Below are 27008 nucleotides of genomic sequence, written 5' to 3' on the forward strand. Positions count from 1 at the left end.
TTCCCCTTTTTTATTTTGTTATGTTATGTTATATGTATGTTATGTTTTTTGGATGTTGTGAAAGTCATGTTTTGTTTTCTGGTGTTATGATGTGATTGTGATTAATTGTGGGGCCCCCTTGAAAATAAGATGGGTACATCTCAAATGGTTAATCCCAATGAATAACTATAAAAAATATCTTCCTTTGTGTTCAAAAGATTAAGTTGGAGTAAAGGAAATTTTCATTTATGAGTGAACTCTCCCTTTTTAATAGGGACATACACTAGACGATCACAGAAAAAACAACCTTCTAACCTCATGTTGCACTGCTTTATCAATAAATCTCACCATTTTGACCACCTCAGGGTAGGTCTGCTCGGTCAGGTAACCGCGGCTGAGTGTGACGTAGTCCACCAGCTCATTAAGGGTGGAACGTTTATACTCTTTCATTTTGAGGTCAGACAGAGTATCCATGAAGTCAAACAGAGTACAGCACTGCTGCAGCTTCTTGAGGAACAGCTCCGGTTGCTCCTGCGCAGAAACATCTAGACAGAAACAAAGAAAGGGTTAATGCCAAACAGCACTAAAATTCCACAAATGTTTTACATCAATTTCCTTGACTTTCCTAATATAATCTGTCTCACGTTTCTGGACTGTTGGAAGCCTGAAATACTTCACATATTAGCTTGGAGGTCCATCTGGCATTTGACCTCTTAATATTACAACTGACAGGGCTTGAGTTTGAAAAGCCATTCAAGACATAGTAATACATGTGCCACAACCAGCCAATTTACAGAGGTGTGTTCATGTAGTCTGCATGTTTACTCAAGGTTCTGCAGGTTTTACCAAGTTAAATTTAAGACATTTAAGAACATTAAGGCCATCATGAATGAAATTTTAGACTTATACAGAGTTAAACGCTAAGGAAGTTTTCAAATGGCTCAGATAGAAAAGATTTTATTTACCCTATAAAAACATTATCATTTAATACATTTAAAAATACAATAATAATTTTACAATAAAATACAATAAAAACATCACATATTTTACATATTTCTTAGCAAATTTTTTTCAATACCGTGTAAAAAGAAGCAAGCTCTGATTGTATGCATACACTTTTTCATAAAATTTTAAAGAAAGTTTTAAAAACTAAAGTATAAACTAAATCTGTGCACATCAATTTGTCCAGGGTGCGTTTCCGAAAACCATCATTAGCCAACTAAGGTCGCAAGTTCCGTCTTTACAAACATGGTACAATCGCAAACTTGTACTGTACATTTGCAACTACACCTCTGGAGCTGTAGTTAGAAACATAGTTCCTGGCTGTGTTCTATTCCCAGTTATTCCCCCTATGCCCTATTCAATAACAACGTTCCAACATTTAAACTTGGAATGATAAAAAAAAAAAAAAAAGCATTAAATGTGATGACCACTATTAGGTGTAATTTGCTTTCAAATATTTTTTGATAAATTATTATTATTATTATTATTATTATTACTATTGTTAGTTTTTTTATTTATTTATTTATTTAATTATTTATTTATTTATATTTTTTATTATTATTATTATTACTATTAAGCAGGTTACTAATAAGTAGGAAATGCACCCCAGGTCAATGTCCTCAGCAGTAAATACATGTCGCACTTTTAAACAAATGTTTTTGTAAGGAAAATAATTAAACCATTATGGTATATAGAGTTAAAAATTACATTCCTAAATAAAAAAAAATTAACATTTTATTGAGATGGATTGTAGGTTATTGTACTGCTGAGGACACTGACCTGGATGCTTTACCCAAACAACGACATAACTCGCGACTGAACAATCATAGTACGATGCATCGTTTGAGAAATGATCGATGTAATGACAATTGTATCCCAAAACTGCAGTCTTTCTGTTGCAGATCCATCATTTGAACCATGTTAGTTATAACATAAAACATCCAATTGGCCAGATTGGGTATCTATACATGAACAACAACACAATATTTCAATAAATTTAAAACTTTGCCTAAAATTTAGATTTTGAGATTTAAGACTTAAGACCCCGTGGACACCCTGTTTATGACAGCATTAACCAAACAGAAAGTGCACCCTTTAAGCAAAAACACCACAGTTAACAAATAAAAATGTCATGTTGAAAATGATCATTTATTTGCATACTTTATGGTGGTCAAACATTAGACTAACAAGAGAAAAATGTATTGAATTGCAAAATTCAGTCATAAAAATGCTATTTATTGTATAATGCAGAATATCACAGAAAACCTCATTTTGGGTCAATAAATAAATAAAAAAATACAGGTTAGCGTAGCTTCATTTGCTATACACATTTATTAACAAACCGGCTTTTCTCAACATGCCATCTAACAACACAAAGACATAAATGAACATCTTCTGAAAATCTGTTAACTGAATACAAAAAAGCCTATATATTATGGCACAACAGAATGAACAGAATGTTCATAATAATTATGATTTAATTATAAATATATTCATAAATTCATAAATGTAATTATTTAATAATAAGCTTTTTCCCCCTCACAATTTTAGAAAGAAATTAAGGATTAAAAAAAATCCTATCGATAATATTTTATTATGGATTAATACAATTGTAAAATTGTAATCGTTTATGCACATTTTTTATTCTATTGATTTAATTATTTTAATTTATTGGACAAAAGTTTTTTACTGCTGAAGTTTATTTAAAACCCTTAAAACAGAACAGTAGAAATTAACATGCAAATATAAAACATTTTATATTTCTATACTGACACAATTATGGATAACGTGACAAGCTACATTTCTTAAATTACTTACATTCATCACAAAATAATCCCAGCAATAAAAATATTGAAAATGTCACATCTTTTTTTTTTTTTTTTACTATATATCCATACTATTCTTTTGAAATGTACATCATTTTTTAATAACAATAAGGCTACCTAATCTCACCTTGAAAATAAATATTTTCTTTCTCTCAAAGTCTCACAAAGACAGGTTTTTCTGCATTCAGCGTGTTGCCTTGTTATTATAGCATAGCAATCCTTATCAACTCTATCTGACCAACTAAAAAAACTCAAAGCGCTGTGACATCAGCAGTCGTTATCTTCATCTGACCAAGTAAACCGAGCTTACCTTTCAGCAGAGGCAGCGCCACCAGCTCTATGGGCTTGTCCTGAGATCTGAACTGGGATGAGCTCTGCGCTCGCTTCTGCCGGGCTTTCCTGACAGACTTCCTGGAGAAGCCGTCCACCTTGTCCACCGACGGGGCTGTGGTGGCTGCTGAAGACATAGCCCTGTGCCAGAACGGAAAACAGACCGTCATTGATAAAAGAAGAATATCTTGTGCAAAAACGAGAAACTTATGGTAACCTCCCTTCATTTTTAATTTAACTGGACAAAACCCAATGAGTGGCAAAAAGACGGCATGAAAAAAGTATTTAATGCAGCCCACTGAACGCACTGACTTCACACATTTCCACTTCATATTCAATTAAATATGACACCTATCCTGATGAAAGACTACTCGACTCCCATTAGTATGTAAAAAGAGAAGTATGTCCACATTAACACAATATATGTCTACCAGTACTAGAGCTCGACTTGATTAAAATAAATGAAGTAAACACACACCATCTACAATCTATGATTAGTTATTGAACATCAATGCTGAACAACTGAAATTAAAACACAAATTGCCTAAAATGCGACTCTCTGCACCTGCCACTGTCGTCACCGATATCAAACCGACCAATTACAAAGCTTGTGCTACACGTCGTTGTGACATGTAAGCACATTTTTTTGAGAGGTGTGAAGGAACGCAAAGGCTGCGCCGGACTGTACTCGTGCCCTTGGCAGAAGTATAATATCATAATAACGTAGTAAGTATAAATCATAATATAGCAAGTATAATTCAGCCTTAGAGAGGAGTCACGTGACTCCTCACACGGTAGGGAAAGTATCTGAAAAAAAATTTACATGAAAAAGTTTGATCAATTATAGGCTTTGAATGTCGATTTCGATGAATCACAAAGCCCTAACCAGTACTTTATATTCCACATCCACTAAACACTTTGCCATCTAACAACTAAAAAAGCTGGCCAAATGACAACAACAACCTGACACATGTCATGTAGTACATCCAGATTACATTCATACGACACATACAGCACTGAGGAATCCGGTAAATAACTGGAGGCAAATGCAGATCTACACAGAAACCAAATGATAAAGATGCTCTGAATACAACAAAACAATGTGCAGTTTCAAGTCATGGAAAAACACAGACATGCGTTGCCTTCCTTCTAGCCTTAATATCCAGATAGCATCATCGAGCACGTTAACATGCACATAATAAGTGAAGAACTATCAAAAATCTGATTATTTCAGAAACTGGTTCATGTTTACATGCAAATTAGTAAATCAGCTATGTAGAAAACGGGCGAGATTGCAAAATTTGATGGATCGTTCACAGGCAGTGAGAGTTCAAATATTAGAGTGTGCAGCTTGAAAATGTCAGCGGTAAATCTGTCAGAAGATGTGCTGTTGTTTTACTACTTTACGGTACTTGCAAATGCACTCCACAATAAAAATAATAATACTTTGTTTTAATGATTCTGCATTTGTGCTTTATGAAGTCATGAAACCATTGTGTATGAAATATTACTGCTTTCTCTAAATTGACAATATTCTGCAATGTGAAAATAAGCTCTTTTCTGTGATTAAGAACTAGAAATAATTGACAGAAACTGGTCAAATTAGTTGCTCTACAAACACGTGTCATTATTATGGCTGCACAATATATTGTTTCAGCTTCGATATCACATTGTGATCATTCGCAATAGTCACATCGCGAATAGACGCAATGTCGAGTCTGGATTATAATTTACCATTTTGCAAGTGTTTTTGAGGCCTGTGACTGTGTGCGGGGTTTAAAAACATTCAGGCATAAGTAACTGTAAAAGTTTGTAAATTTGACAAATTAACGATAACTTTGGACTGAGGGATTTTTTTACATTTAATTATTCAATTATATACCTGAATACAGATCGACTCCTCTGAAAACAATAAAGCACGGTTTATTTATTTGGTATCTTTTTTTTTATTGAATTGATCTACACTTGTAGATAGTTTTTTACATTTCATGAATATGCACTCCCCTATACAAAATCATCCCAACCAATCTAAAATTAGAAATTCTTTCCAGAATCTAAATAGTTATTCAACAAATCTAGTGAAATTGTATTCCTAATCACAATATAAATTGCAGAATAAAAAACAAATTGCAATGAGATTTTTCTAATATCGTGAAGCCCTTGTGCTTATGACAATACATAAATACAGCATAATTACAAAATACCAGTTTGCAAAATTAAGTAACACACTGTATTTTTATGGCTAAAAATCTATGGAAGTGGATGTAGACTGGAAGTGTTCAGCCAATAATGTTCGAATGGCTGCGCCCACTTATGTGAAGAATTAGGCCAATAGAAGCTCATGCTCAATGCATGTCTTCAGTAAGAATGGTGGGTAAAAATGTGCACATGAATTAACTGCTTGAATTCCGATAAAGGAGTTTGCATGCAATGCAAAATCTGGGAACTGATGCATTTTTAGCTAGAATGATAGTAAGATTATATTGTATTTGACAGTAATATCAAACCACAAGTGTACGTGTAATTTTTTTTATCTGATCACTATATCTTTGTTTTTGCAGATCGTATGATATGTAGTGATAAGGGGTGTAACTGTACATGTACGAATCCCGAACCATCATGGTAAAATGTGACACAGTTCAGTTCATGTACTCAAATACAACAGTGAATAGTCAGATCACACGTGCAAGTCACCAGAGATACCCAAAATAGGCCACAGCAGTGCAACAACTATGAGGCCATTTGCAGAGAATGCATCTTTGCATCTGAAAATGTGAAATGCAGAGCTCAGGAATAGTTTTAATTAAGTTCAGTTCTGTACCTGATTGTGACAAAACACTGCCGTAAACAGGAAAACAGCAAGCACTTGTGATTTGTTAGTCATTCCTGTTGTACCAAACCTAAATCAAATCCTTACACCAAAATAAAGGTACGTACTGAACCGTGACTTCTGTGTACCGTTACACCCACTTGTACAGAGAATTCATGCCTTTTTAATCGAAGTAACAGCAGTGTCCAGCTGTGAAAGATGTAGACTGTAAAACATACTAGCAGAGTTTGAAGGGGCATACAGCTATTCTATCCAATTTTGCCCCCTTAAAAAAAGGTTGTGCAAACTATTAGCTAATCATACCAGTTGATGTTTACTTGAGTTCTACTTCGTAGTCCACCATGCCTATTCAAACGGTGTTCTAAATGACCCTCAGAAAATAGTCAAAAATAAACAAAAAAAAAAGCTCTTTGAGAAAAAATGCTTGCACTAAATGTAAGATTGCATGAAATTAAAAAGTTTAATGATGTTTATTTTGCTCACTTCACTTTGGTTCGTCCACTGAAAATAACAACAACAACTTTGTTTTGGTAAATTTAAGATATTTGTTGCTGCTCTGGAAAGGCAGTGCTTCTCTGATAAAGTCAGTTTGATGGCTTGGGCAAAATATACTTGGGCATACCCCTCCAACCAAAAGGTTGTTTTCAATCACGTGGTTCTGATGACGCACGAAATTCAGATGGAGGGCAGAAAGTTAAAAAAAACTAAATGGGAGAAAGCGAGTTATACCATATTTCAAAGGAGAATATGAGATAAAAATCGAAAAATTATCACATATGTTGGGCATGATTCTCATATCATGAAGAGGGTCGAGTTTTCCACTAAACTAAAATATTTTTGCCAGTCATCGTGATACTGTATAATCGATTATGTAACATGACAAATACTATAGTTCTTACTATACTGTTTGGAAGCATACTATAGATAATTACTTTAATTAAACTGTTGTAGTAATTATATTGTTGCTGTGGTACAACACAACTGTAGGAATAAACAAATTATCCAATAGGCTTCAGTTTTCTTCGCTGTAATTATACACCATTACACTTCACCGAAGTTTACTCTAACGTTATTCATTAAAGTTTAACATACTATAGTATTCTGTAGCATTCATTAACAAGGAGTTGTACACATTATACACTTTGCTATGTGGTTCAAAAACAAGTTTATTATAAATTACTACAACATTAGTTTTTTCCCTATGCGGTTATCTTCCAGGGATCAGAAAAAAACAGATGAAAGCATACAAAAGCATGGACGCACAGTCTACAATATATTATTTTAATTATTATTTATTTTATTTTATTTTTGCAAGGAGGAATGAGCTTAATGAATCTACCATCAACAAACGTTCATTGCTGCTGTGCATCTCGATGTTCACGTTAAAGTTGTTTATTCTGCTGAAACGCCAGTAAAGACGTTGAATATTCCAAAACAAGACAGAGATTTCATTGCAGCGACTACAAGCAGTGTATGTTATTGATATTCTCCTGGATTCCTGATTTTTACATAACACATAATCATATTTATACACATGGCTAGGCCTGCATATAATCTTTATTAGTGCTGTCAAAGGAATTAACACGTTCAAAACAAGTTTGTACACAAAGATGTATTGAAAAAAATGTTTATTACATGCCGCCTTTTCTTAAGTTTTTTTAGCCACTTTCTTGATCTTTCTCCCCTTTATGAACAAAAACTTTTGGAAGTCCATAAAAGCTGTTTGGCCTTTTTTTGGCAGATTTAAGCTATTATAAACAACATAAAACAGAAACATTTTGATGTTCTTATAGTGATTCCTACGTAGAAAAACCACTTCCTGCCTTCCATCTGAATTTTGCGCATTATCGATGATGTCATGTGAAAACAACCTATAGTTTGCAGCAAAAAAGAAAAGAATAAGGACACAGAAATAAAACCTCACTCCCTACTAAACATTTAGGGCCCTATCATACACCCGGCGCAGTGTGGCGCAAGGCGCGGCGCAATAATCTTTTGGTAGTTTCAGCTTGGCGCAAAAGTCGTTTTGAGCCATTGCGCTACGCTGTTTAAATAGCAAATGCATTAGCGCTCATATGTGCGTCCATAGGCGTTCTGGTCTAAAAAGGAAGGCGTTCTGAGGCGGACCGCTGTCGCGTTGCTATTTTGAGAAACTATAATAGATTTTTCATTAGACCAAAACTAACCCGGTCTAAACTCTGGCGCAGAGTTGCGCCTCGCTTACGCACTGCTTAATACCCACAAGAGAGCAATAGGCAAATATCTTTACATATGAAAAAAATTAAATACTATGTGTGTGTATATATATATATATATATATATATATATATATATATATATATATATATATATATATATATATATATAGGATATAATGAGAATAGATATAGGATATAAATATAAAGGATTAAAATATTACAAAACATTATTTTCTAGCCTACATAAATATGAAAAATCACTGCTTTTATGTCTTCTTCATCTCGGGAGGCTTTTTCAGTTCATTCATAACAATTTGCTTTTGTATAATGTAATTATTATTGGCAGTATTATTTATTATATCCATATTTATATTTGTTTTATAAAAAACAAGCTTAGATTTGCCCACCTGCCAGGTTTTAGACCATATGGGGCAACGCATGCGTTTTAGGATATAACTCAGGTTTTTGAGCTAATTTTGTTATTATTGTTCATTTATTCGTTTGCTGGAAATCATAACTGAATTTAGAAATAGTTTTGAAATTAATATTTGTGCTCAACAAACAAAATTATTTATTTATAGACTAATTGATGTACGTGCGTAAAGGTTTCCCTATCCAAGAGCGAATGTGAAAGTAGTTCCATTATCTCTCATTCTCACGCAGTAGATGCTCTGTTTAACAGTTTTCTGTTAAAAAACTGTTAACGGTTTGCTAGTGAAATACTCAGTTTTTCCACTAAGACTTACTTTACGTCCTGTAAATAGCGAATGCGCTCTTGGCGCGATGCACCTGGCTCTTAAAGGGAATGGGAGATGAGACTCTAGATGGTTTATTCTTAAAACACACCTATAAGTCATTAAGAAAATAAACTCAACCCTTTTAGACCATGCGCCATGGCGCAAAGCAGGTTTTCCCGTCTTTAAATTAGCAAAAACGCGTTCTGACATGCCCTGAAAGCGTTTGCGCCCTGCGTTTTGTGCATGGACCGTCAAAACAGAGCCCTCAGTGTCAGATGGATAAAAAGTCTGCAGCAATTTCCAGTTCACACAGACTTAAAGATAAACTTAGGCCTAATAGACAGAAAGCATCAGGATTTGTGCCCACTTCATTAGTTACTGCATTTCAACAAGCAGTTTTAAGAACAGCGTTTATAATATATGCCTTTAAGAGTCTTAAATATCTCATGCCTACAAATCAGACTCTTGGCTTTAAAGAACAGCCAAAAAATGAATCTAAAAAACAAAAGCAATTGAGCAGCCTAAGGAGAAGCATTTTAAGGACACCTTTTAAATTCCAAGTCTTTTGTGAATTAAAATATCTTACCACCCACTTGAACCCTTAACTTGTAGTTGTTTTGGTCTGCTAGTAAACAACAGTGGGGCATCACAGGCTAAATTGTACTTAAGCTGAGCAGTGGGATCGGTGTCCCTGAAGCTTCTCGGCCTTACGTAAGGAAGGGCTCAAAACATACACCCACAGGACTGCCATGCACTGGGATTACCGTGGGCTGGATGGGACAGGAAGTGATCAGGCTTTAGCACTCCTCCCAGGCAGAACAGGAAGTGGAGGAGTGGCAGGAGGAGGTGGGGACTTCACACTGTACACGTGCCCAGCAATGTAGGACATATCTCCTCTAGAAAACGGAGGAGTGGAGTGTAACACTGAATAAAAAGAGGAGCTATTAACAAAACTTCATTCTATAAAACAAGAATTGCTGTATTGAAACAATGTTTTTAAAAGCTGATGATTCATTATATGAGCATAGTGGGTGAATAATGCAGTGTGTTAAACTGAACACTCTTATCTGTGTATCATGTGATGGCCCTTTTTATCAGATGATGTATAATTGTGTAAAGAAAAATAAAGTGTAAAGAGGAGTCAAAGCATTGGGAATCCATCAAAAACACAAATAAAGATCTGTTTTGATGCCTCTAAGCTGGGATGGGCAACACTGCGACAAGAAAACCTTTTTTTCAGGGTCACATTTTGTGATATCATGTACTGTTTTAGGTTTATGTCTTTGGTCTGTGTTGTGTTCACAATTGTGCAACAGTGCTTGTTTAAAAGCAGACAGAGACATCTTTTCTGAGGTCTGCTTGTTTGGAGTACACCAAGGTTCAGACAGCAACATTCAGATGTTTTCAAATGAACCAAACTAACAGAGCAAGCACTCTAGAAGTATGTAATCATTCTCAAATGCATATCTTGTAAACAAACCGGCCAGAAATTATACCAACTTTCATACATCTGACAATAATAAAACTTTGTAACAGATAATGAAGGTAAAAAGTTTAATCAAATGTATAAAAAAACATTTAAAATTAAACTTGAGAGTTTAGATTTGTTTTTCCAAGTCAAAAAGATCATAGTGTAGAGCAGTGCACTCACATTATCCCATGGTTATCAAGCGGTGACCCATTATTATATATACACATCTACATATATCCACAACATACACACAAATATATATTATATCTCAATCACCTCACTTTACTTACCCTGGTCTCCCAAAACAATAACAGTTATTATTTTTTCTGTTATGCTTTATTGGATGTCTTCTAAAAAATTTCTCTTTTTATAAATGAAACTTTGTTGATTCAGCCACAGCTCATCCTCCTGTGTGCTAGCCTTAGAGAAACCATCGTGTTCAGCAGGGTGACACCAGTTTAAATGATTTATTAAGTTACTTTTGTGCATATAAGCATGTCATCGTTTTTCTGGCTGGTTGATCCAGTCTGAAATAATGCCAAACAGCAGACATACTGCTAGCACATTTTCATTTCTCCTTCATTGCTTCAAATAGTGGCTACCTGTGGCAACACAGCACAACAACTTGTGTTTACTTTCTGAGCAGCAAAGAATTGAATTCCAGATTGCGTTAAGCGATATAAGGCAACAGGTGTTTTTTTTTTAAATAGATTAAATGGTTTATGGGTTCAAGTGCTCAACATTGATGTCAGATTTTTTGAGGTATTAATATCATTTCTAATTCCAGTATCAGAAATGTAGTAACTTTACATTTTCTTAAAGCCAACGTGTCTAAAATATTTGGTTTATTTTGAACAGCACCTGCTCGGGCTGCACAATATATCATCTTTAGCATCAATATCGCAATGTACACATCCGCAATAATCACATCATAAAGATACACAATGTGGAGTCTGAGTTATAGTTGAACAGGAGCTACAGAGTTGTATTTATACGATTTATGCAAAAACCTGTAACTCTAATTTTGGTCTTGTTTCTAGGCCAAATATCTACATTTCATTTCAAATCAAGATCATTTCACTTAGTCCACTGACAGATAATTTAGCTTGTTTTAAGGAAAAACTCTTCATTTTGTACCTGAATACAGTTAGACACCCCAGAAAAATGTCAAATAGTGCTATTTGAACTATATTATGACACTGTATTCATATCGCAATATTTAATAAATAAAAAAATTATAATAAAAAAAAAATAAAAATAAAAAAATAAATAAAAAAAAAATCACAGAACAAGAAAACCCTTGCAATATCAGGTTTTCCCCCATATCGTTCAGGCCTAGCACCAGCCATGAAGCCCTGTGCTCATAAAAGTGGCAGTACTTTGTGGACGAGCGCATCTTGAAATCAGCCTCTCCACTGTAACAAAAAACAGCACAATCCATTTGTGTTTTACTGCTTTTTGAAGGTCTCCCATTGAAACAAAATATCACGCATCACATCAGAAATGCCATTTAAAATAATGAATTTTCTTCTAATGCACATGAACAGTGTCTGAAAGAAGCATCAACAACTTTTACACGTCTTTCAAAGTCAAAGACATGCATCACAACAACCCTCCGCAAACCACTCAGAATGCTGAGAAACACTGGTGTATAAAGCAAGTCGTTCATATTAACCATGAATTATAAGGCTGACTAATTCATTTAATCTGCACTAATATTATGATATCATTAAAGAAGATTTTTAAACTCTAAAGTTGATTTGCAGTTACACTGGGGACACACAAAAGTAAAGCAGTCTGAAGAGAAAGCATTATTTATTACAAATTTCATCTGTAGCATAAAAAAGCCAATTTGCATATCCAGGGTAATGAAATTTCTATCAAACAATGTTCGCTTTTCATTTGGACTGCTTTGAAAAGCAAAGAGCAAAAAAATCACATCTTGAGGCTGTAAAGGAAGCCACTTTTTGTTATTCATATTTAACTTTAGCATTAGGAAGTTTTGCACACATTTTCAACCTGATTAATTTTAATTATTTAAGGTAATTAATTTTAAAATATTTAAAATGAATTAGGTAAACTGCTAAAAACTAAGCTAATTAAACAAAATTTTTAACTAGAAAAGTAAATACAGGTGTTAAAAGTAATTGTTTCTTTGCACCGCAACCCAAACATGTACAATTTGGTATCGGTTTAGTATTAATCATAACCGACTGACGTCATTTATCACATATGGGTTATATGGCGGTAGCTAGCTATGGCAAGAGTTGGAGACGGCAAGTAATTAATACACCCCAACTACTTAAAAAGCAGATAACAGTGCACAATTCACTACTTGTGAGTTTGCTGGACAGTCTTTCACTGACAGGGAAGTACATCAGAACCCAACTATGGAGAAAATGAAAGCTGAACTCTCTCTAATTCTTTGTGACCGCTTTGACCTGCTGGCATGTTCGTGAGGTTTCATCTCCTCTTTCAGCTCTTACAACAATAACGCTGTGGATCCAGACATGAGCGTGTCTGCAGAGAGAGTTTTCTCCACCGCGTCGCTGTCTATAATGGATTAGCTGATTCCCATGGCCATTTAATATAGTTATGAACCCACACTGGTCTCACGGTTCGGTTACAATTATGTATCCAGAAGCATCGCTGTAACAGTCGAGAGGATAGGAAAAGTCATGCCAACAGGTCAGAGGGCCACAGTAGGAGAGAGAAATGGAGTTTAGTTTCATTTTCTCAATCGAAGTGAAAAAGGGGCTTCTGCTGTTCAGTGGCAGTGAAAGACTGTCCAGCAAACTCACAAGCAGTGAATTGTGTGCAGTTTCTGCATTTTTAAGTTGTTGGGAGTGTTTTAATTACTCACGCTCGACTCCCTCACCACAATAGGCTATTGCGACATAGCGTATATAAGATAAATTACATCAGTACGTAATAACCGGTTATCATCTATTACTGAACAGATACCGAACTGTCCTTGTCTGCATTGCACCAAAGAAACAAGTAATTTCGACACCCCTACCATTTAACATCAGTGTCCATATCACTGTTCGTGAAGCAGCACCAGAGCCGCACTGCCCATTAGAGCCAATCACAGCCTTTTTTGTTGAACGTGTGATCAATCATAGGCGTTTAAGGACTCAAAAGCGGGATAATATTTACATTTGTTTATTTGCTGTATATGCTCGTGCTGTTCTATGCACTTTATTTTTGTTCTATACACAGAAAAAGTGTTTTCTTGGAGCAGGTCAAATTAAAGGTACAGTACATATATCTGACTGCTTGGATTAAAAAGACATAATTCTATTACAATTTTCAACAATGTCCTGATCCGATCACGTGAACGGACGTTACCTCGTGATCAGTACTCATGTGTACATATGCATTCATATACATATTCTCATTATATTTGAACACATCTATAGTTTCGCGGTGGCACAGAGTTAGACCTCTTTCTTGACTTCACACAGAAACAGTAACTCATGCAGCATGACATCACTTTGGTGCAGTATTGGTTAGATGCCTGCAAAGTAGAACGCGGAAGCAGCTTGGAGTGGTAAGCGCTAGTGTGTCTGGTCTGGAGGTATTGTAAAGTTCATGATGACAACATTGCCATAGCAAACTGTGAGATATGTAAACTTGGGATTGCCTGCCGGGTATTTTAAGTAGAGGTGCTATTTGTGTTATATTAGATTTTCTTTATATTTACTGTTGCACTAAAGTCTAAAAAGTGAAGATTTTGTTATTTATTACGTGATTGTTTAAGCTACCTCACAGGCGTGCTCTGTTAAAGCTGTTGAATGTTAAAATAAAGTGAATTAAATTAAAAAAAAGGAACATCCTGGATCTGTTTCTTTTATCTTCTTTATTCTTTATGTATCGGATTGGGTTTCGGTAGATAATCAAAATCAAATAACTCCACCTCAAGGGCAAAAAAACCTGACCAGGACATCCCTAATCACAAATAATATATTAATATATTCATAAATTATACATCTTAATACGAGAATTATTATGTTGCCAAGTAAAATATCAAATTGTTTATGGAAAGCATCATCAATGCACTGTGATTTGACCAAATCGATAGCACGGTAACCTAAACCAAACCGTGAGACCAGTATTAGTTCACACCTCTAAGAGTAAATATGACTGTTTTCATTTTGTGTGGCCAAGTGTAAAATATTTATTATAGCAAGATAAATTTATAGCAAGTATTTATTTATTATTATGGTTATTCATTACACAATGAAATAATATTGTGGGAGTGCTAGTCTTTGTTTAATAATATAAAAAAAAAACATTTGCAATTGGATCATTAGTCAAAAATATCACAATTACATTTTTATTTAAATCATTCAGTCCTATGAACCAGTTCTAGCTGCACAACATGGCTTTTATTAAAAATGTTAACATCCTGATACTCTTCTGACAGGAGCCAGATGAGAGTAACAGACAGCTGATTATTTTCACAGCAGGCACAGATACTGTGCTCTCCTGAGATAATCTACAGGGGGTCTATGGATGTGACCTTCTCTTCTGCCCTGTGTCCCACATTTGGGCCACATCAATTTTAGATCCAGCTTACCCATTATAAATAAACAATTAAAGATGGGGAAACCTAATTAAAAATGACAATTAATAAAATCATTAAAAAAAACACATAAAAATGAATTCCCATTAATGAGATTAGCATTACCAACCACTATAACATAAATTATTCAAAGAAACCCAACGTGTCCGCTCTGTTATTCACTTTCAACAGTCCTAGCATGAACAGGCAGCTTATATATTGCACTAAGAGAGACTCTCTTTTTTGCAAACTCATATAAGATACTTTATACAGCATATAACTTTATTACTGACCTGAACCTTCATGGGCCCATAGTTAATGATCTAGAGCCTTTCTTCTGGATTCCTGCACAGGGTGTTGGCTAACCTAGAGTCCTCACGGTTATGGTTAGTGCATATCAAAGTGCTCTCATTATGACGAAAATCACATCATTATCACTCGAATCCTCCAAAAATGATCAGCAAACATACAGATTAAAAACATCTTATCTGCTAACAAGGAAGGTGCTACACTCAATTAAAAGATGGTGAAAGTAAAGAAGAATAACAACTAGGGATGCAACAATTATGGATTTAGGTTGTACGATTATAGTCTAAAATCAGTAAAAAAAAAAAAAAAAAATCAGTTTCACGATAATTAACTATTCATTGATTTAAAAAAAAAAAAACTACTAGTTTACAAAAATCACATGAAAAGCCTTTTTATTTTAGTGTTATTTATCGCTGCTCAGTAACCAATAAATACAGCACAAAATAATATTAAAAACAAACAGAAGCCCATTTCTCTCGTTGTGCTCCAAAGCAAGTGATTTCTTTTTTTACATTAAAACACAAGTAATAATTTTACACTGAAAATAAATGACAGAACAATAAATAAATTAATATAAATAGAATAAATAAAAAACAGTATTTGTCAAAAGTAGGGCTTGAAATTATCTTTTTTATTTGGTAGCATCGGTGCTCCCAACTTCAAATATTTAGGAGCGCCATAAAAAATTGGGAGCATCCGCCAAAAATGAATGATCACCACTGCAAATTGTATATTAACGGATTTAATGTATCAGAAAACAACATCAATCGGCACTAACAAAAACCAAACAACCATGTAATTAATGCTGTGATGACTTCTTAATTGCGCTATAAATTTAAAATGAATGTTTAATAATTTTAGAATATTAATTGATGATGAAAATGACAATAATACAAACAATGAATTACATTTCTCATTATCATGCCGCCTTGAATGTGCTTGAATGCAAAATATCTGCTATAAAAAGTATAAAAAGGAAAAATAAATCAGCATCAAACAAAAATTAAGCATTGCAATAAATATGCATTTTGCACTATTGTTTTATACGCATGTCAATTTAGTAAACAAATAATATTTCTGTTATAAAACAAATGTTAGTTTAGAATAAATCATTTAATCCAATGCTTAAAGCTGCGAAGCACTCATCAGTAACTGAATAGACAAATAAAAGAAAGAACAGACAGAAAAAAAAGGAAGAAAAGCCTCACTTCTATCCCTCTTTAAAAGTTTTGGTTTCGGTTTGTGTCATTTTGCTTAGTCTCGCTATGTGCCGATTTTCATTTTTCTGTATTGATGGAAAAAAGCAGACGAGTCAGCCGACCTAATTTATGAGCAGCGCAGAGCAGGATTCTCGCAATGACCACTGGCGCAATACCGTTCCTTGTCATGAACCGCAGTTTCAGTTTAAACTTCGTAAAGGCAGCTTCTTTGGCAATGATGTACAGTGCTAGATTTTACGTTTAGTGACCATTTGCGCTGGACGTGCAGTGAATGCAACGTATCGGGATTCAGGCTATTAAACAGCTGATCCACTCCGAGTCTTTCAGCACTATCTCTGAAAAGACGCTCTCAGCTTGCGGATCAACATTCACCACGATCGCTTTCATCTGCCCCATTATTTGTAACTTTAGGTGGGTTAACAAACCTGTGTACTTTTCGTTGAGTCTTCCTCAAACTTCAGGCGTTTGCATTACCCACGGTCACAAAAGCTCCCTGTCATCTGAACTATGTACGCCTGGAAAGCGCGAGCGTGTTGCGTTGCATGCGCGTCCCTCCATTGGAAATAACTAACTAGCCTTAAATAGCCACAGTCACAGTTAATCCAGTGTGCGTGATTATTAGTCTAAGTAGAAATCGCGGAAATTAAAATGAGTACACAGTTGACATAACTTTGTTTCGCTGCAGCAGTTTTGTTCCGTGCAGAAACAGTGTTAAGACACCTTTACGATTAATTGACCGTCACGAATTAAAGCGCGGTAAATATCGAAACCGGTTTATCGTTGCCTCCCTATGAACAACTACTCTGCAATGGCCTAATATCTCATAACTTTCTTACACTACCTTTGTTGAATCTCCAAATTTAGCCTTTACAGTAGATTTTTTGTGAGTTTACTGACAGAGAAATTGGCAAGCAGATTATTATAATGACAAATGTCTATTTTAAAACACAAGTGTAAGTCAATACTCATGTGATACAATGTTGTCAAGAAGTTGTTTTAAGAATGACTAAATGTGTTTTTATCAAAAACACAATAAAAAAGAATGACTAATGCCACTGCCATTAAAAGAAGGGCAATGCCATAGATTTAAGCAAGATGTCATACCCAATAAACACTCTCTGCTTCTAAATTTCACAACTAACTGAAAGTGTAACTGTCAGCTATCAGGCTTATAAATGTCATAACACCAGTCATAAACTAAAAGGACTTTGGAGGCAAAGCCACGCCATGTAGGGAAGCGTTTCTGCCAGCCCTACAGCAACGTTCTTGTTTTACAATACACACAAGTCATTTTAAGACAAGTAAATTACATTCAACAGTTATCCCTGCTGTCAATGCAAACTGCAACATAAAAGGTCAGCAAATCTAAAAGGATAATAAATAAAGTCATAATGTCTTTGACATTTGAGCAAGATGCATCTAAACACTACACAACCTTAGATACCATCATGGTTTGTATTCAATTGACGGACCACATGGACATCTTACCAAAACAGACATGAGCTTAAGAGCATGGTACCCTTATGTAAAAGTGAACTTTGAAGAACAGCCGACTGCTTTTCCTTTCTGAGGATTTGCTTACATTATGATGGCTGTAATATGGCCCTAAACGGCCAGAGAGTACGAGGCTAGGATTTAAAGTGCTGAAAAACAAAGCACCGCACACTTAACAACGGCCAAGGATTTATTTTTTATTCATCTAACAGTATTATAAATCAACGCTCAAGATCTCAAGTTGTTTAAGACATTCAAGGTTTCCTACACAAGGCCTATGCATATAAGGTGAGGGACGGTGATCATGTTTAATTACTTTAAATGCAAGATCAACTTCTTTTGAATTCATTGACTGAACTATTGAACTTCTCACGCCATGACGAGCAAACAAATGTCAACTGGAAACTCATGACTTTTACTTGGCTGTTTAAAAGAGTCAATCTATATCTTGGACTGTAACTTCTTAGTTATACATTTACTTAAGAGTGTGGGATCATTCTTGTACAGCATGACCCAAATTCAGCTAAGCTTCGGCTAACAAATGGACACCTTGACACTGTTACAATCTCCCATAAAACACCCTGGGAAAATACAGATTTTTATTTTTTATTTTGTTGTTCAAAGTAATGTATTCTTTCTTAAAGTGTCAAAGCAGCACTAAAATGTTACACTACCTTACAACACATGGAAAAGTTTGCCATTAAGAGCATTCAGTATTTTACAGGGGGTTAATTCACTACAAAAACTAATGCTAAATTAATGCAAAATGAAGCATGCTTGCGTTACAAACTGCTGGTGGCATTTTGTAATGTAATAAATAGTTCACTCTAGAAATGTATTCAGCTGGATCAGACAAAAAAAGACAATAAATGACAGTGCCAGTGTGTGTACATAATAAACAAGGTTTATAATTTTAAGACGTGGCACTTTGGGTCTGGTAAGCAATGGATGGTCTTTAAGGAGCCGTTCTCAGCCAGCCATCTGTTCACAGGATGCAAAACGCAGGATATACAGATTTAAAAAAATATTCAGAGCCACACTGAAGAGTCATCAGGTCTGTTTAAATTCATATTATGTTAGTAACATATGTATTATACCACATGTTTGTAACGAGGCAACTAGCACATGTAAGCTGTTGAATATAAAAAGCTCAATCCACGCTTATGCATAGTCTCATTTCACTCAGCTCTTATTGTGATTTCTCGAGTGAAAATATTCCATTGAAAGTATTGTAATTGGAATTGGATTAGGGCTGCAACAACGAATCGATTAAATCGATAAAAATTGATTACTAAAAATGTTGGCAAGGAATTTCATAATCGATTCGTCATGTCGCGTGCGTGGGCTTTTGTTCCGTTTTAAAGTGAATACTGTAAAGTCCATGGTGCTGATGTTTGTTCGTTATCCAGCTTGAGAAGTTAGCGTTAACTTGTTTACCCTTAGAACGGCAACTGAAAATTTCAAATTGAGATTTGGCACGTTGTCTGGCACTGAGCCAGAGAAAGACAGCGGGGATAAGTTGGTTTTATTTTTTGGTATTCCTGACACATTCAGTGGTAGACTGCCACTTACCCTAAAATGATCTAAACTGTGTTTTCAACAAAAAGACAAAGCAGTAGGGCTGTGCAATTAATCGAATATCTGATTTTGATTTTGGCTTCTAACGATTATGAAACCATTAATCAAGATAAACGATTATTGCATCATATACCGTCCCCTTTCCAGTTGTACAGATTTTTTGCTCTTAAAAGTGCGAAAGACCGCGCACACACAGTCAGAAGCATGCATGCATGCGGTCAGCATTCGGTCTCATTCGCACACTGAGACGAGCAGAGCGCACACATCTAAAGTCATCTTAACATAAGCACTTTAATGGTCAAATAGGTGTCAAAAGGCGGTCTTTAGTGTTTATTTATATTAACCCTCATTTGTGTAATGAACAAACGAGTTAAGAATTAAGACACGTGAAAGAGAAACCATTAAAATGACAGTGCAATATTCCTGCTGCCGCCTGTTTTTATCATTAATCAAACAACAAAAAGAGAAAATCTCTCGCTGCTCCTGACTGAAGGACTTTTGTGGCTAAAGTGTTTTTCTTACAGTGAAGATGCTTAAAGCAGTTTGTTTCATATTTTTATTCTATTGTATTTGTTTCTCTTTCCTTTGAAAAGTGGAAAATAACTGTATATATGCAGTTGAAGTCGGAATTATTAGCCCTCCTAAATATTACCAATGATGAGAAAGCATGTGAACATGTTGAATTAAAACAAAATGAAAGGGATACATCTGTCATACATCGCTGTTGTGGCTGTGGTGTGTCTCGGGGCCAGATAGAATCTTGTAAACTCACCAGTAAAAGGGTCAATAACAGTAGTAAAGCAGTGGTAGTTACTTTGCATTGCAAGACTGAAGACACATTGAAACTTTTCTTTCTTAGTCATTTTGTCTCGTTGCCAGTTCAAAAATCTAAAGAAACTTAAATCAAGAACAGACAAGAGAAATGGCATGATAAAATTAAATGATGCTTAAAACTTTCCGATTCTATCTCATTTAGATTTTTTTCTTAGCCCATTGGCAAATAATTTAGCTTGTTTTAAGCAAACAATCACTTAATTTTGAGCCGTTTTTTCCCCCCGAAAACAAGACATCAGCTGCATCTGAAATGGCACACTATACATTATGCACTCATGCACTATGTACTTATGCACTTACACACTCAACAGCATAGTATATGCAGATAGTGTCATCCAAAATGGAACACTATTTTTTTTTTACTAAGCGAAAATTCAACCGTTTCCCTGATGAAGTGCACTTATTATTTTTAGAGTTTTCAGTGTGAACGCATTACTTACACTATTTATACTACAAAATGGCGTAGAATAGTGGATTGAAAACAGGACAAAACTTAGATTATTATTATTATATGATGAGCTTTTTTGAATAAAAGTTTGGAAATGAATGCTTTTCTTGTTTTTTTTTATCCGATTCATCGATTAATCAAAAAATAATTGACAGATTAATTGATTATTAAAATAATCGGTAGTTGCAGCCCTAAATTAGATGCAATGCTTCTTGTCCAGTGTCAGACCATCTTTGTATTGTGTCTCAATAAGATCATGTAGATCATTGATAATGAACAAGCCAGATCTTAAATGCAGCAAGCTTATAAGTACATTGGTAGAGCCCAGGCAGGCTTTTTCAAAAATACATTTCTCAATGCATAAAGCCTATTTAACCTATATTTCACCACAACACAACTCAGACTCAACTCTTGTGGCTTATATTAGATATCTCGCTCCATCCATCTAGCTAAAATAAACATCTACACCACTTCAGTTTAAATTACATAACTAGGTCTATTGTTATAATATTTCTTGACAAATAAAATGCATCACTCTTGTGTGTGTGTGTGTGTGTGTGTGTGTGTGTGTGTGTGTGTGTGTGTGTGTGTGTGTGTGTGTGAGCATAAACTTAATGAGCTGCAGTGCATTAGAGCAGAGCAAATCAATAATCATGACTGTCCCAAATATGGTCAAAACTGAGCTGTCATTGTAGAGGTATTTTTGGGGGTAATAAATGAGCATATAAATAACTTTGGGGAATTTTTTAACTTACCCAAGCCACATACCCATTATTTGTGAGAGAACAATTTATCATATTAAAAAAATACACTTTGGAAAGTGTTGGGGAAAGTTATTTCTGAAAGTAATGCATCAAAATATTGTGTTACTCCCTAAAAAGTAACTAGTTGTGTTACTTAGTAACTTTCTACGTAAAGCAATGCATTACAGTACTTTTGAGCTACTTTTTCATACCTACCTGAGCATAACCTACACCTTCATTTACCTTAACAAAACATTTAAAAAATACAATAATGTAACCTTTTGAGAACTTCCTGACACTCTACAATCCGTATATAGATTCATAAAAAGTTCATTGCAATGTGTTTGCTATCTTTGTACTTTGTCTTATTATTAAAATAACTGTCCAACTAGACAATCCCTTTTTCTTCCATGTGTTCAGAATAAGAATTCTTCCATTACAGAAATGTAAGGCTCTGCCATGTTGGTTTCTGTCAATTCCTGCAGGAAGTTTTCTCACAGTGTGATTCATTCAACATGATTAAACTAACTTTAATTCAGCAAACAATTTTTTTAAGCGTATTAAATAATCTAAAAAGTAACTCAAATATCATGACTTAATTTTTTTAAAGTAATGTTACTTGTTACTTAGAAAAGTAATATTGTTACATTACTCGCGTTGCTTCTAATGTGTTATCCCCAACACTGACTACGGCACATTTATCACAGCAATTGTGAATTAAATTATTTCTTACCCAACAACTATTTCAAATCTAGAATTAAGTAAGATTCAGTCTAGTGCCATGCATGCAGCCCAAAAAAAATATTTAAAAATGTAACCATATTAAAGCTCAAAATATGGCATTTAAGGGTTGTGTAAAAAAAGTATTGTAATGTCAAACACTTGCGCTGTCGTCTCACCAAGAGTAGCCATTGAGTTGCTCTGAAAAGTCATTTAAGTTTACACAGTGAGCAAAGCACAATTTATCAAAGTCATATTTTTTAAAATATTCCCAAACTTAAAATCTGATTATAAAGTCTGATTATCAACTTGACAGCAAGCTGAAGACATTCAAATTCCAAATTAACCTAAAGTCAACAATATAACTAAATATATAATCAATGAAAATAATTAATGTGAACAGTTTTAAATGATTTACACCTTTTTTTTCTTTCAGACATATGGGCCTTAATTAGGGTAGGCTAGTGCCATGGTTTGCAGGAATAAAGCAAGGGTGTGATGGATGAAAGTACAGCATGCTCTTCGATGTCCAATTGTTTAGCAACATACTAACTGTGCACAAAATGCCTTTCGGAACAAAACAAAAAAGTTGTGGAAATTGCATGATCTGGGTTGTTTATACAGTATTTGCCATTGTGAAGACTCAACACATATTAATACAGCACTTAAGAATGAGTTTCTGACTTCTATTGTCTATTGACAACGTTTTCGTTGTTTTTATATCGTAAAAAATTAATAAACACTTCTTTATCAGTTTCACACATCACAACATCTAAACTGACCATTTCTAATAGTGGTCATTCAGTTTGTGTGGCTATATTCATACATACATTTATTCATTGTTCACTAATTTTACTAAAGTGAATCAGTGAAAGGTAACAGCTGCTACATGTTTGTTTTGCAAGTTATAAAATAGTAAAAGAAAGATTAAAACATAACAGTGTAACTGAAATGATTTAATTTAGACATGCAAATGCACAAGTTTAGCACTAATTGTTTTTTTCTGTCATTCAAATAAAAGATAAAATATAGCATCATAGCATAAACTGTTTAGAATTTTAGCTTTACTTGATATGCCTGACTGTAATCCTACTAGGAACTGCATATATTTTAGACCAAATCAACTTTCACTAATACATGACAAACTTCACAAGCCTTAAAATGTACAGAGCATAGTGCAAGGCAACAACTAAAGTCTATTTGCTTTACAAGGAAGGGCCATGAAACATAAAATTGACTCCTCTCATTGATTTGAACTCATAAACATGACTCAAACTACAACTATTATACATCTGGGTTTCCTTTAGAAACCCACACTATTTCTAAAATGAATGTGGAATATTCTTTCAGAAACAATAGGATGTGTTCCAATTGTTTTAGGTACTACAATCTGCTTTATTTAATTTATTATTAGTTTTTTTCATGTAAAAATTCTGACAAGTCAATCACGTTGGTCAATATGTCTAAACTTGTTTCTATGCATTTCTGCATGCTCTCTGCTCGTGCGCTGCACTAACTGATGAAATTTATGTCCTTGAGAGATAAAAAAAAAACACATCCTGCCTCAACATAAGCACTACCAGACAGAAAACCAGGAGATCAGGAGAGTTCATATCAGTTTGTCAGAAAAAGCCTCAATAGTCAGAGCTTGAAACGCATGACTGCAGCTGTGGAACAAAAACAGGTGTGGAGTATATTGCATTCCCAAGAGCCTGAAAGGCAAGGCCAATAAACAAGACTGTTGACTTGCTAAATGGACGAGAACATTTAACAGAGACAAGCCCAAGAATGACTGTCTGAATTTGCGTTCAAAAGATCAACTATGTGAACATATTCTGGATGTCTGACAGTCTTACAAGACAGTTGAGAAAGGAAAATCTTAACAAGATTACGGCAGATTTGGAAAGTGAGATGATGTTCTCATCCCATCAAAGGCTGATCAGACTCAGATCACAGGTGTCTGAGAATAAACCTCGGCATTTGTGAAGAAAACACAGCAATCACCACTGCTAAGTGAGCAGCGAGGGATTATTTGTCAAAACTGCCAGGCACCTGAATGAAGAAATACATGAACTAAGCAAATATATCAAAAAATTGAATGACAAGATAATGATCAGATCACGAATCTGGCTTCAACTGCGCAAAAACACGAATCGACCTCAGTGTTTGGTCTTCAGAGTGCACAGCTCTCGTAATAAACAATCTGCTATCCGGTGCGGTTTAAACCACCGGACGCGTCTTAAACATAACACCAAAATAACTATTTTGTCAGTAACGTTTATTCAGCGTTCAGACCGGTTTCTTACCTCTCTCGATGGTTCTTGGGTCCAGGTGGCTCGTTTTAAGCAGCTAACCTTGTACTTGCAGGCGACCCAGCTAGCCAGCTAACTCGAACGTTTCACTGTTGGCTATTTAATTCGGCTTCGGCTTTGGAAAACAATCCACGTATGAATGGTGGCGATTTTTCCGAACGAAGACACAGCAAGATCCCCGTTTATGAGATAATTAGCAAGCCGCCTAAAGGTATGTCAGCATTGCACTGCTAGCAGGAGCTCCCCGTACAGCTAATCCCTGTAGCTGCCGTCCCAGCCTGCACCAAAAGCCACATTCATACACATTTACTGACCGACTACATACCCAGATGTTGGTCACTAAAGTCAGATTGTCCTTCTCCTTACTGCTAAACTCACGCAAATAGCGACTAACTGCTAACCTGTTATCACGAGTAAACGTTAGCAGGCTGTGCTAATGCTCGGTGCCAATTTTTTCCTGGCCCAAAACAGACCGCTAAACCTAGTTTGATGGAACGCTGGGTTATGCTGTCAGGCTAATGATTTGCTACTTTCTGCGCAACGAACCCAAGGATTGGCTTTCCGAGCTGTCAATCAAACACTAGTTGGGCACGCCTCGAAAGTCAAACGTCAGTGATGTCGAGAAGTTATGCGGGTAGGTTGCAGCGTAAATGTCTGAGATGGAGATTGGATGAAGACAAGGACCAGAAATGCCCGTATGGCGAGAAATGTCACCCGAGTTGAGGACCGCTCGCCCTGTTTACCTCCGACGAGGTAAATAATTAGTAAACGTAACGCTTATAAACACTGCTGAGTTAACGTTTGCACTAAAGTTTTCTGTTCTTATAAAAGGATTTGGGATATTTCCCTCTCTTCAGTGAGTCCTTACTTGATGAACATGATGTTACATAACATGAATGACACTGACCAGTGATGGTGTTTCGCCTCTCCATCTTATTTATATACTCTTCTTAGCAGAGACTTTTTTTTTTGTTGTCACATACTTTTACTATTGTACAATTACTATTTTTAGTAACTTTTTATTAACAGAACAATATGAGGGGACAACACTGTGGCTCAGTGGTTAATACTTTTGCCTCACAGCAAGAAGGTCACTGGTTCGAGTCGCAGCTGGGTTTCCTCCGGGTGCTCCGGTTTCAAGTCTAAAGTCATGCGGGATTGAATAAACTACAATGACCGTAGTGTATGTGTTTTAATGAGTGTGTATTGGTGTATCCCAGTACTGTGTTGCAGCTGGAAGGGCATCCACTGTGTAAAACATATGCTGGATAAGTTGGCGGTTCATTCCGCTGTGGTGACCCCTGATAAATAAAGGGACTAAGCCGAAGGAAAATGAATGAATAAATGACAGGACAATTTGAGGCAGTAGTAAAAGTAATGAACTTCTGAGATTATTTGTCTCTTGAACTTCCCAAAAAAACTACTGGAGCATAAATGAAAACCAGAGACGTTTATATCTGGGACAAGTTTAAAGAGATAGTTCATTCAAAGAATAAATATATATAAATTTATATATATGTGTGTGTGTTAAAATATATTAATATAATAATTTAATCACTCATTACTTTTAGATGGGCTTTGCTGCTTGAATGAATTTTTTAGGTGAACATATCATTCTTACTCACTTAGTCATTCACTTACCTTTGGCTTAGGCCACAATATACCAGGGGTTGCCACAGCAGAATGAACCAACAATTACTCCTGCTTGTGTTTTTATGCAGTGGATGCACTTCAGGCTGCAAGCTAACTCTGAGAGTATACTAGCACGAATCATTCTCCATCACTTTCTTTTTTTCTGATGAATATTCTTTTTTTTCCATGTTATTTCTGGTGACACGGTGGCTCAGTGGTTCGCACAGTTGCTGGTTTAAGTCCCGTCTGGATCAGTTGGCATTTCTGTGTGAAGTTTGTATTTTCTGGATTTCCTCCTGGTGCTCCGGTTTCCTCCACAAGTCCAAAAACATGCGGTGGGCCCACATGTGAACTGGGTAAGCTAAATTGGCCGTAGTGTATGTGTGTGAATGAGTGTGTATGGATGTTTCCTAGTTGCAGCAGGGAGTCTGAACATCCGCTGTTTAAAACATTTGCTGGATAGGTTGGCGGTTCATTCCGCTGTGGTGACCCCTGATGAATGAAGGGACTAAGCTGAAGAAATATTAATGAATTATTTCTGGTTTGAAAGCAATGTACTCTAGTCTTTCTAGTGCATCACTGTGGCCCTTTATAATTAAGTGAACATACCATTCGTGAATGACTGGATTGAAACTATTGAAATTTTAACTCAGTCTTCCATACTGGTAAAGAAATGATTGGCTATGTCAACAAAATGTCATCTGGTGAACATATTAGGCCACAACTGTGAAAAAAACGACAACATAATTAAAAGCCAAAACTAAACTAATGCTTGTGG

The 27008-nt window shown here is 35.3% G+C and overlaps 1 protein-coding gene across 1 annotated transcript in view; it reads right to left on the reverse strand.

Moving 5' to 3' along the window:
* Positions 1 to 25041, reverse strand: part of ppp2r5ea (protein phosphatase 2, regulatory subunit B', epsilon isoform a) — a 38530-nt gene extending 13489 nt beyond the window's left edge. The window contains 3 exon segments of the mRNA NM_194415.2: positions 328 to 524; positions 3118 to 3278; positions 24593 to 25041. Of these exon segments, the coding sequence (NP_919396.1) occupies positions 328 to 524; positions 3118 to 3274 (354 nt within the window). The 5' untranslated portion in view covers positions 3275 to 3278; positions 24593 to 25041.
* Between the last annotated feature and the right edge of the window lie 1967 nt (positions 25042 to 27008).

This window comes from Danio rerio, chromosome 20 (genome assembly GCF_052040795.2).
Source record: "Danio rerio strain M-AB ecotype USA chromosome 20, GRCz13ab, whole genome shotgun sequence".
Taxonomy (NCBI): Eukaryota; Metazoa; Chordata; class Actinopteri; order Cypriniformes; family Danionidae; genus Danio; species Danio rerio.